This window comes from Lissotriton helveticus, chromosome 6, assembly GCF_964261635.1.
Source record: "Lissotriton helveticus chromosome 6, aLisHel1.1, whole genome shotgun sequence".
NCBI lineage: Eukaryota > Metazoa > Chordata > Amphibia > Caudata > Salamandridae > Lissotriton > Lissotriton helveticus.
Window position 1 is genome coordinate 1383617834 of NC_136067.1, and position 12946 is coordinate 1383630779.

The 12946-nt window shown below is 45.4% G+C and overlaps 1 protein-coding gene across 3 annotated transcripts in view; it reads left to right on the forward strand.

Annotated features, from left to right (window-relative positions):
- Positions 1-12946, forward strand: part of CDK19 (cyclin dependent kinase 19) — a 1513666-nt gene that overhangs the window by 777290 nt on the left and 723430 nt on the right. For all 3 annotated transcript variants that reach the window (XM_078649167.1, XM_078649166.1, XM_078649165.1), the window contains one exon: positions 4389-4529. In XM_078649167.1, the coding sequence (XP_078505293.1) occupies positions 4389-4529 (141 nt within the window). The remainder of the gene's footprint in view (positions 1-4388; positions 4530-12946) is intronic.

A 12946-nucleotide genomic window follows, 5' to 3' on the forward strand; every position in this document is an offset into this window, starting at 1 on the left:
TCCTTTTTCTCTCCCCTTTCGTCTCAGGAAAAAGGGTGAATTTTCTTTTTTACAGCCACACTGCCAAAAAAGGGTATTTTCCGTGTATTCTTTTCTATTCAGATTTTTTTAAATTGCAAAGTTATTTAAAACTTTTCTGTTCAAAGGCTCACTGTCACCTTCTTAGGCTCGGGATGTAAGAAGGTGCACCACATAAAGGGCCGTCCTCGGACCGTCCAATTGTCATTTTGCAAACAACAAAACAACAACCACTGAGCCTAATATATGGCTTGCTTAGACTACCGCTCACCTGAAGCTGCAGCAGTCTGTTAGTTAGAAAACTCAGTTCAGGCATGTGGGGCTGCTTCATCCACAGATGATAAAAACACGGCCCCCTAGTTCTCTTCTGCCACAGGGCCCTCAGGCACCAGCCGATTGCCTGCCTTGCCAATCCGACCTTGGTATTTGCACAAAAACAGTAAGTTGTTACCGTTTTTCCTCTTACCAGGGGAAAGGGGCAACTATTTGTGCCCTACTCTGTGGTGGTAGCACCGTATATAGCAAGGTGGCAAAAGACCTGAGCAAGTGTGAGGTTCAGCCACCCATAGGTCCCTAATAGTCCCCCTATATGATATGTTGTGCCTAGAATTACTCTCAAAAGAGAGTAGGGAATTATGACATGGTGATGGGGCAAGGTCTTAACCAAGTCCTACCTATTGCAGAGTGAAGCAAGATCCCATCTGGTGCCTTCATACCTGCCCCCTAAGGTTTGTAGTCCTATCACTGGTGACCTACAGTGCAGTATCACTTTAAGCATTTTGGTGACTTTTCTACTATTTACTCTTGGTGAGGATGGTCTATACCGTGGATAGCCCCATTAATTCGGCCTGCAGGTGGCTCGGACCTTGTATATTGGCACACCACCCAAACCTCTGGTAACTTTGGACCCAATGACAAGGGAAAGACATGGCTTGGTAGTTCGGACTGGACTGTTCCCACGAGGCACAGGGTCAGAGCTGATTTGCATATAGCCAGTGTCTAACCCAGGGTGGTGTGGAGTGCAAAAAAACGATGGATTTAGGCCCAGATCCTTGTACTGGGGTGAATGTATGACCTTGTTCTACATTCTGTCCATCAACTGTGTTTTTTGCAATTTTCACCCCGAGTGGGCTGGGTATGCTCAGACGTGAGTCCCAGGCTCTCCACACCACTGGAGTCAAGCTATCCAGGCTGAATGAAGGCTGATAGCCAGAAACCGGTCCTTGGATCCTTGATTCCGATCTGGGAAAGACATGGCTTGGTAGTTCGGACTGGACTGTTCCCATGAGGCACAGGGTCAGAGCTGATTTGCATATAGCCAGTGTCTAACCCAGGGTGGTGTGGAGTGCAAAAAAACGATGGATTTAGGCCCAGATCCTTGTACTGGGGTGAATGTATGACATTGTTCTACATTCTGTCCATCAACTGTGTTTTTTGCAATTTTCACCCCTAGTGGGCTGGGTATGCTGAGACGTGAGTCCCAGGCTCTCCACACCATTGGAGTCAAGCTATCCAGGCTGAATGAAGGCTGATAGCCAGAAACCGGTCCTTGGATGCTTGATTCCGGTCTGGGAAAGACATGGCTTGGTAGTTCGGACTGGACTGTTCCCATGAGACACAGGGTCAGAGCTGATTTGCATATAGCCAGTGTCTAACCCAGGGTGGTGTGGAGTGCAAAAAAACGATGGATTTAGGCCCAGATCCTTGTACTGGGGTGAATGTATGACATTGTTCTACATTCTGTCCATCAACTGTGTTTATTGCAACTTTGGACCCAGTCCATGCGGCTCCCTACTGCAGGAACACCCGAGGTCCAGCAAAGTGGCAAATAGAGGTATTTTGAAGGGTGTAAAGGAAAGAAACAGGAGTGCAGAGAAACTAAGGGCCTGATTTATAAATGGACGGATTGGCTGTTTCGCCTGGGGGCAAAGTACATTACTTTGTCCCCCTGGTGGAGGGACCGCCTGCCATATTTATAAATGACCAGTAAGCAGGCAATCATTTGGAACCCGCTGTCAAGGCGGTTCCTGCACATGGATTTCGCTGTTTGCTGCAAGGCTGTGTTATGCTGACACAGCCCTGCACCAAACTGTTTGTTTTGTTTTCAAAATGGATTATCTCTTGAAAATAATGTAATGCTCCCCTCGCCACGGGAGTCGTCTTCCATAGCGAGGGGAGCATTATTACCATTTTACTGTCCCACACTGGGTTTGCCTGGCTGTAACAGACAGTAAAAAAAAAAATTCTATATGTCCACCCGTCCTGATTAGGCGGGCGGACATATAGTCATTTCTCTGAAGGCCCTTACCCCTTTGGGCCGTCTGAGAAGTTTGGCTTTGGCAGCAAGTGATTAGTCACCACCGTAGCCAAGCTTAAGGTCTGCCAGCATCAAACTCGTGCCTTTATCTTGGCGGTATGTATATATACTCTGTCGCCGATGTCAGCCACTTAATCAGCACCCAGGTACAGGGAAATAAATGAACACTTAAATGTGCGAAACGTGTTCTAATTTAGTACTTTATAAAACAAAACCATACACATCTAAACAAGGTTACTGTGAATAGAACAGCATTGGGTTCGTGGGTTTGTTTAATATATTTATTTAGAGTGCTGTGCACTCCATCTTGTCTGTGAAGCTGCTTCTATTTTTCCCCTTCACCCATGAGGATTTAGGAGGAAGAGTCAATTCACAGTGGCAACCAGGTGTAGTTAAGGGACTCTCGGGGACTACGCAAGCTGCTTTAGGCCCCTGTGGATCCGTTTGGCAGAACTAGGGTAAGGGAAATGGGCGAAGTAGCGCCAAATCCGTCACTTCTACACAGCTGTCGTGACCTACATTTCAGGGAATGCAGCGGCCAGGTAACGAACTAGCAGCGCAGTGCCAAAAAACGCATCGTGTATTGACCCAATCTGAGGCGGTTGTTACTGAAAATGCTGTGAATGAAAGCCGTTTGCTTAATGTAACGTGGTTAGCAGAGAATGGGGATGAAAATGTTCGTGAGAACAACAAGGTGAAAAAGTGAAGTCAGAATTCATCCTATTGTTGAAGTAGGTAAGAGGGAGAGAGGAGTTGAGGAAGGTGAAATGGGACGGACAGGGAAGTAAAAGGATTGCTTAAAAAAAATACAGGACTGTCTAGGAAGCTACGAAAATGACTGGTTTCTAACCGAGTTCTGAAAGTGAGGAAGGAAGGTTTAGGTCTGAAATTGGTAGTGAGTTCTGTGCTGACATCGCAGCACCAGAGAAGGATCAATTTTTGGTTAAAAAAATGATTTCAAATTGGGTTCTTCAGTCCGTAGGAAGTTTAGGCTGCACTTCTTCCTTAGTCTTTAATGGATAAGTAAAATATCAGCAAAGTAAGTAAGTAATCCTGATGTATTATCCTAACACAGAGTGAGTTTCCAATTCCTCATGTTGCTTTTGCAATTGTTCATGCCCACACATTTTCCATATTGCGCTGGGTGTGGACTGTTGTGATGCCTTCAGAGTTGATGTAGCAGCAAAGACACAATTGCACTCAGTAGGCCCCCTTTTGTATTATTATTTTTGCTGACTTTTTTTACGCGTAGAATTTTACAATATTGTGCAAGGTTTCTGTTTTAATTCAGTTATTCATATTGTTGCCTTTGTTGTGTATTAGCGCGCATGCCCTGTTCTTCCAGGACTTCATGACTTTGATAATAGACACGAGCAATAACAATTTATCACAAGGCACCTTTGATGCTCACAAGGGGAGGGCAGGGTGAGCCTGCTGGGAGTCACAAGAATGCCTCTTGTGTGCGGTCTGTGCTCCTACTTGCTTTTGGTACCTTGTTGTGAGGGGTAAGCGACAAGTGCACTCACTGGCACCCATAACCCTGGACTCTGGAGTGATGTAGAACATTTAAAAATGCATCGTGATTTGCAGGTGGGTTCTTAGTACCCTTCAGAATTATTGAGTAATTTGAGGTATTAATAACCCGTCCCACGCTTCCCAAAGAAACTGGTGTCAATGCTGTACGTCTTGCAGTTGCACTACCACACTTTACCCATCTTGTTTTCTGGGGCGGAACGATTATTAGAGAAGCGGCAGGTGCAGTCGAATCGAGACATTGAACTTGAGGGGCACTCTGCAATCCAGCATAACTGTCTATTTGTCTGCCTAACCCAAAAGGATGGGCCGCATTTTGCTCTCTATATTAGACCGCTTGTGTCACATAAAACGACTTTATTGGAATCCGTTGTACATTTCCAGCCGAAGAAACAAAAAAATACCTGAAGTGCAAGAAAACTCAGAATGAAAAAGCTCTTCTTATTTTGTGTCCCCGCAAACCTGGCCATTTGAATCAGCAATATAAATGTAATATATGGATGTTTTTATTTCTCCCCAGCACATCATCAAGTTCCATCGTGCATCGAAAGCAAATAAAAAGCCAATGCAGCTGCCTCGGTGTATGGTGAAGTCACTTCTGTACCAGATCCTCGACGGAATCCACTACCTCCACGCAAACTGGGTCCTTCACAGAGACTTGGTAAGTCAGTGCGACATAGGCTCGCAAAGCATTCTGGGTATCGGGAACAAACGTATCTAGCTAGGTGCACTTGCATATTGATACACGCGGTTTCCTTTTATTGTGGCTGCTTACTATTGGAAGGCTAAACATGTGAAAACATGTCATGGTTTCCCATTGTGTTTATCTGCAACATCTGAACAGACACAATGACAGCGAATCCGGCGATAGTGCCGGAGGGGCGGCATCAGAAAGCCATTGAGTTATCTGGCTCGTGGACAATACGAAACCGTTCTGAAAATAGCTGTATTTAAGAGCGCGCGGCCCTTAGCAGATAAGGCGCAGCGCGCGCCGGTTATTGTTCCAGAGCACGTCACGTCGAGGGCCTGCTTTGTCGTTGCGCACGTGCGTGTCTCCTTCATCCCTTGTGTTTCCATGTCCAATTATAATGGGGGTAGCGTTAGGGGTATTCGTACCATTTCACTGACACCTTTTAATTCGTGTGTCATTTTAAACAACAGGCCTGTTTACGCAATCTGGTGGGAAGAAGCAGATGTGCCTAGAATGCAGAGGTTGACAGGAAACTACAACATGGCGCCAGAGTGTATAGACTTTAAAAGAGCTTGAATGAAAGGGTGAAATTAGATTTATGTCTTGTCATAAATTACTGTGCTATGTTACATACTTTAATAATAAGTCGTTTGTAAACTGCAGGGCATTTCTTCCTCAGCGCTGGTATTCAAATCAAAAGGGAGTCGAATCACGAGGTTTCTAACCTCTCGGTTTGGAGGTTTCACGCCATTTCAACTAAAATCCCGATTGCCTGCCCATCTTACTAATGGTCTTGCAGATAGTTGTAGGTTCAGTAGGTTGTATGTCCTGGTTGCTTTTTGTCCTGTTCTGCTGCAGTTTCAGTAATGCTATGCTGGTTCTAGGATTTTTGGGGCCCTGGGCAGAAAGGGAATGGGAGGCCCCCCCCTAATTTGCATATGGAGTGACATCACATTAATACTATACATTGACTAAATTCTATGACGTTTTTGAAGCGATTTTGCACGAAGCAACTTTTTAAAACTATGGTAAGTGTAAATACATTATATTATTCACTCTGGGTGAAAAAGCTTGGCCCAGGTTTCTACAAAAGATATATCTTTAGTCCAGCGTTAACATTTCTTCCAGACTAATACGTTATTATATATATAGGTATAGTATTGATATAGTGTAAACCAAACACATGTCCCTGCAATGCCCATGGTAGAGGGCCCTCTATTGTGCCTCACAGCAATTGTGTAGTGCTGTGAGGCCAAGGGGAGCCCCCTCCCCCTTAGGCCTTGCAGTGATGGTGACCAAGACAACAAACGAGGCACCCTCGTGAGCAGCAGATACAGTGTGGCTGCTGTTTCTCCCCCCCATACCTTCTGTGCAGGGTGTCAAGCTTCACCCCCACCTCCCCAGACAATCTACCTTGTACTTTGAAGTGGGAGGTGTGAGGCCGAGCCACACCTGACTGCTAAATAGTGCATCGATGGGGAGGGAGGGGGGCACAAGAGAAGCACACATTGTGGGCGTAAATGCATGTGAAAAGCGTGCTGTGGGCTGCGATGCGGGCCCCCATGTGGGTACGGTAAAGGTGGGGCCCTGGGCAGCAACCCACACTGCCCATACCTAGTGCCAGCCCTGCTATGAGGCATGGACTATAGGACTTTGCTTGCTGGTGCTACATGAATTTAGTCAGGGAGAGAGCAGAGAGGGACTTCCCATCAACTCAGTCTTGTTATCACCAGACAGACTGCACTGCATTTATGTTTCAGGGCCAGGCTGTCCTTTTAGTCCACCGGGCATTTCCCTGGTGGGCTGGAGATGCTGGAGGACTGTTTTGAAAGCCCGGAGCCGCTCCGTGTGTCTCCCTCACTCTCCCCAGTCTCCCCCTCCCCCTTTGCACATGAGACGATGAGAGAGAGAATGGATGGATGGATGGAAAGAGAGAATGCACAATGAGATGAAGGGAGCGGGGCAGGTTTGAGCATTTTTCAGGGCTGCTTTTGGTTCCCCAGTCCGGGCCTATAAGCCTTTGAGTCTGCATCTCTGCAGATGTAGGACTGATCTGTTGGTTATTTAGGCCTCTTAGGTGTTTCAATTCCTCCTTAGCACCATTTTAGAGTGTATTTCTTAAGTTCCTTTTAGCAGGACATGTTATCTTCTTCAATGCAGTGGTGTAGCAAGGCCTTTTGCCACCTATGGCGGTCCCTGCGTTTGCCGCCTACGGCGGACGAATTTAAGAGTGTGGGGATGATGCAGATTCCCCCGGGACAGCTGCAAATAAGAGGGGGGTGGGCAGAGGGCACTGCCCACAAAACTCATGCCACCCAGGGTGGAACCCCCCCTTGCTACGCCACTGCTTCAGTGCACATTACATGCACTCCTGCATAGCTCTTGATCACAATTTATAGGGCTGCTCGAGGCTTTTTACTCCGCCCCTGCAAAAGGGGAAAGAGGAGGACCATAGCTTCCTGGCCAGCCCCTTTGTAGAACACAGCAGCATTTCACCCAACATCCCTCTGCCCATCGATTTAGAAATACTTTTCAGTTTGTGCTCTTCCTTTCTCCTCTCCTTGCTGGTTTTCACTCAATTTATCTGTGGAGATCAAACCAACTACCCAATGAAAATGTATGCCTAAGTAGTTAAATGTGCCACACAGTTGACTAAAATATGAACTCATATATGGTATAAATTTGTTATCACTATTTCTGATGTTGGGAGAGGCCATGACTCACAAGAGACGAAGCCTTCAGTGGTTTGTGATACCCCTCCCCTGTTCTCCCCTTCCTTTACAAAGGTAATAAATAGCATATTATTCTCTGCACACCTGCATGGGTCCTTTGTGCCATGCTTTTTCTTCAAGTGCATTAGTATTAACACAGGTGTTTCAGCAGCAGCAGAGCACAATCACTCTAGATTTACTTATTATGTGAACAGTGAAGATCCAAGGGAATGTTGACAAAAAAGCTCCAGATCTTGGAACTCTGAAATGGTAATAAAATGTGATTTCACTTTTGCACTGTACTGTTTCTACACTTGCACAAACTAACGCTACATAACGCCTCTCTACATACTTACTGCACACTATCTTTTAGAAGTGTACAGCTTTTTTCCCTTTCCAAACCAGTGGTAGATTATTAGTGGGACTTTACAGAGTAGCCCTGCCTCTTATGAGCCACCTCTTCCAGCCCCCTTGCCACTACCATGAGCTGCTAATTAACTAAGCAGTGTTCATGAAAGCGCAACTTTGTGTTTTCATGAACACTGCTAGTGTGCAGGACAGGCCTCATACCCTCTCCAGGCTCCCGATGACAGGAGTAAGGCATGGTCCATGTATAGAGTGCCATTTAAAAACATGTCACTCTAGGTAGATGACTGGGTTGTGCATGTCTGAGGCGTGTAATTCAATTGTGATCACCTCACACAGGCACAATCCATTTTATTTAGCAGACATACCACTTATGCCTTGGGTAGCGAGGTTTATATGCTAAAATGGGCCTATCAGGGTACGCATCATTGCATCTCTGAAGCCAATGAGGAGTCTCACAGAGCTGCAGTGGCAGGATTCCAAGCACTGTCCCCAGTTTACTCTTGCAGGAGTTCCACACGACTTGCAAAAAAAAAAAGTTTTTAAAAATCCAACGTAAGGTAGGTAAAGGACCATGGGGCATTATCTGGCATTCGGGGTTGTGCGTAGGGCCTAGTTATGGACCAGACCCTGTATCCAACGCCATGCCATGCACAACAGAAGGCCATGTGTGGTGGGAGTTGGCCATATGTAGGGGGCTGGGCTCAAGGCCTGCCCGCAGGCCATGCCTTGGGCCAACCCTCCGCTGCTCACTGCCAAAAGTCATGCACGGCAGGGGGTTGACAGAATGGTTGGCAGAGGATGTATTGTAATTAGATCTCACTTTACGTTTAGAAAAAAACATGGGAATTCACTGAAAAAAACAAAGTTTAAATTGAAGTTATGAAATCTATGGTGGTGCAAAGTTTACTTATGTTGTCGTAAGTGGGGTTGGAGGAGGAAGGCCATTTGTTGGACTTGCCCCGCTCTGCAGGGTCATCCCCAAATGTTTTGTCTTTACCCCTCCTGTTTTCTTACCCATTTTTGCTGCCTTTTTGGACATTGTGCTCTTAATCACTGGTGACCAGTGCTAAAGTGCTTGTGCTCTCCCCTTTAAATATAGTAAAATAGGCTTACACCTGAATGGCATATTTAATATACTTATAAGTCTCTTGTAAAGTGGTAAACCATATATATACCCAGTAAATTAAATGCTAATTGTGGGCCTACAACACTTATTGAGCCATCCACTTAAGTAGGCCCATCAAACATGTCTCAGACCAGCCACTGCTGCTTACCAGCAGTTTTAAGCTGCCAATTTAACTTGGCAATATAATGCCTTGCCAAGTCTAAAACTCCTGTTTAAACACATATAAGTCACCCCTAAGGTAGGACCTAAACAGCCCGTAGAGCAGGGTGCAATGTTATTAAAAAGTTGGACATATACTTTTAAGTTGTACATGTCTTAGTACTGAAAAACTCACAAATTTGCTTTTCACTACTATGAGGCCTACCCCTTCCATAGGATAACATTGGGTTACCTTATTATACTTAATAAGTGCTAACGTTTGATTGTGCGCAGGTAGGAAAGTCAAGTATGGTGTTTGAGGAATTGTAATTGAAATTCCTCTTTAATGGTAAAGATGGATTTTAAGTCACAGTTCTGAAAATACCACCTTTAGAAAATTATCCTTTTCTTGTCCTAACCATTTGGTGCATGCAGCCTCCTCCTGGCTCCAGTGACTAGGTATATTTGTCAGTTGGCCTTTGTGTATTCCTCCCAGACATCATCACAGTAGTTGGTCTGGGCGTTGGCAGGATGGGCCTTCCCTGACTTGATAGGGGAGCGGAGGTATCACTTACCACATTTGCACATAAAAAGCACTGGCTCAGCTCTCACACAAATGAATTCACACTTGCCTATTGTGCCCACAGACAGATTGGGACCAGGGCAGGGAAACAGGAAATTCCAGACACCTCTGTAGAGGGAAATTCTAGAAGTTTCTCCCACTTCAAAGTGGAACCCTGAGACCCAGACTTCAGTTCGCTTCTGGACCTGTGGAAGACACAGAGGAAGGACTGGTCTGCTGCAAGAAGGTCCGCTCTGCTGCCCTGCTACCTGAGTAAGGAGGATTGGACCTGCACCTTGAACCTAGGACCACCAGAGTGACTCCAAGGGCTAGTTGGCTTTCCTACTGATCAGAGCCTCAGGGGCAGAAAAGGCTCCAATCATGTTGAACCCAGCACCTGGGCTCTGCCTTCTATGAGTCCTAATCCCAAAGTGGTGCCTCTCCAGTCCTGGAACCATGGAAGTGGTTGTAAAGGTGCTCTGCCAGCCCAGTTGTGGTCCCTATCAGAACTTACTCAGCACAATGCAACCCGATGCCGCCCACGCAGCTCCTTATTGAAATCAATGCAGCATGATGCAACTCGACGCGGCCCTCGCATTGCAGCATTCGCAGTTTCTCATTGGAACTGATGCAGCGTGAGGCAACTCGACGCAAGACCTCGCACAGCTCCTTGGAACTGCCGCTGCACGGTGCAACAGGCCCAGAGGACTTTGCTGGTTAAGACATTTTAATTTTCCCATTCATAGAGATTCCTGTCAAAAAACAACTTCAATTACCCTCTGACAGATCAGTATCCGATTTTGTGTGGATCTTATCGGATACATTGGGCTGACATGGTACTCTATCGCAAATGCGAAGGAGTACCATGTCTTCCGAATTGCCGATCTGCCCTTCCTATTTAGGGTCATGAGGACTTCTACTTTTCCATCATAAAGCCTTTGTTTAGTCCATTGATTGAAAGCTTCTTCCGACAGAGTAGGGGCTGTCAGAGAAAGGGCATAACATCACGCACCATATTTAGGGCAGAAGGCGTGATAGCCTTTTTTTCGGTCTGTCACTGCCAAGAAAAACCTGAGAGAGATGGACAGAAAAAAACAAGTTATAACATTTTCACAGCCACAGAAAGCACTCCCTGGGTGTGGTGGTCATTCGGTTTTGTTTTTCAATAACCAACACCTACTTTGGGACTTTGTTTTTGAAAAGCAAAAGCTTTGTAAACATTTGGAGGACAGGACCTTGACAGGAAACATTAGGACGGCGGATCCTATAAAATTACAGAATGCCATTGGGTCAGCAGTGATCTCTAAATTTTGGCGAACAGTAATCTGTCAGGGTGGCAAACTAAATGCCCTTCCCCAACCTTATGACCAAAGTACTGTCTGCCAAACTTTAAATCTAAGTCAGAAGGTAAAATCTTTGAATGGGATATCTTGCTTGATGTATATGACCTACCTGCCATCACAATCAGCCTGACATCATGTTTCAGTCCAGATTAACTGTGAACAGTGACTTCTGCTTGAGACCTTACTTTTTTCCATAAAGCTTTAGCAATACATATCTCTGGTTCACCTTTTTTGTTTCATTAGATGATTTTACTTTTAGAAATGTGTTTTGTTATTTTTATTGTATTGTGTTTTGGCTATATGATTGTATTGGTTCTTCTAAATTCTTGACACATTTGTAAATTAATTCTTTCTGCCTTGTGCTATAACTGCCAGCAGTTGAGCCCTGGACCTTTATTGAACTTGAGGATTGGACCTGGCAAGATTTTGGACTCATTACTTGGGAAGGACTCCCATTCTCACCAACGAATTACCCATTTACATTACATTGGAGTTCAGCAGTAGGACGCAGACTTGTGTTTAGCGGTTGCTGCTCATTGATAAGGGCCAAAATTAAAAAACTTTGTACACATTTGACAGCAAAAATGGATCATTGATTTTATTTAACATAATGTTCTCCTTTGAGTGGAGTGAGACAGCTCATATACTGCATCTGGGGCAGTGCGTTACCTCAGGCAGTTAGTAAAATAGTGGATAGGAACACTTAGGTGGACCCATGCAGATCTCTAAAGGGTCCTATCCTTAGGGTACATAGACCCAGAAGGTAAGGGATAGGAGGCGGGTGCCACCTACAATGGGAGTGCCTGGGATTATCTGCTGTTAAAGGTGAGGAACAAAAACTGGCATGGGCGAGGCTGCTTCTGACCTGAGGTTGCTGTCTGTACTGTCAGAGACAAGAGACAGGGACTTGGATCAGGCAGACTCTTGCAGTACACAGCAGAGTGTGTCACCCTTGTGGAGGACTCTGGGTCCACCATTAAAGACCTGAAGTACTAGGTCATTGTTCAGTCCTAGAGTATCACCCCTGAGGTGGTAGAAGTGAGAGTGGAAGGACACTATCTACAAACTAAGGGTGTACCCCTCAGTTTGAGAAACCTAAATCGACAAAGAGACCTCAGGAGCAAGTTAGAGACACTGTGCCAACCCATAATCAGACCCTCCAGCTATTCGCGATTTCGCGATTCACGAAAAATCGCGAAATCGGCTAACTAGCGCGATGGCCGCGATATTTGCAATATTGGCCACGATATTTACAAAAGTGTCTACCGGGAGACACCAAAACAAACAATGCCCTTTTATTGGCTGTGTGCACGCACGCCATTACGTGCCGCCGTCCAATACCTGCTTCCTCCTGGCCAAGCTGTGAGAGGCAGACAAGAAGAAACGTTTCTGCACAGCTTTGCACTTAGCAAAAGGCGTGATTAAGTTGCCCACACCTGTCAAGTATCCGTTATAAACCCGGCATCACCATGACCCTGCAGCCGTATTTCAGTGTCAAACAGGCATGGTATTTCTCTGCTTTAATTTTAGCCACGTTTGATGATTTTCTTCACCTACCCTGTTCGGCACGGATGCTTCGAGAAGTTTTTACTGAACTCGTGGCATTCTCTTGGTTAATGTCTCCAAATTGGACATCTCTTTAATATGTCTTGCCGGATATAATAGTAATTCACGGGTTCTGACATAGTGGAATAATCGTCTGTTCCCTTGGGGGAAGATTGTTGATTGCTCTATTATTTCTGACCAGTGTTTGTATTATGTATTTTTATTTAATTATGTTATGCAGTGAAAGCAACCTGCCCTAAGGCAGCATGCATCTTCCCAGCCGTCCCCCTGCTAAACCTTGGAGTTTTTTCTCTGTAATCACCATGGGATTATCAACTCTGTGAACAATAAAAACACACTGTTCAGGGATGGCATTGATTTACAGTTTGGTGCTTGTGACTTTGCACTCTTCAGAATATACACACTCTATGAACATGGCCTACTTGTATGGTGTGCTTCTTATTTTAAATTTGTAACCAAGCAATCGGAAAACTAATTGGTCTGACCTTGGCCTGTGTCCAAATCAAGAACAGCCACGGGGCCAAGTCAATGTGAGGGTATCCTGGTGCCAGAGAATAACTGTAAGTGCTTCA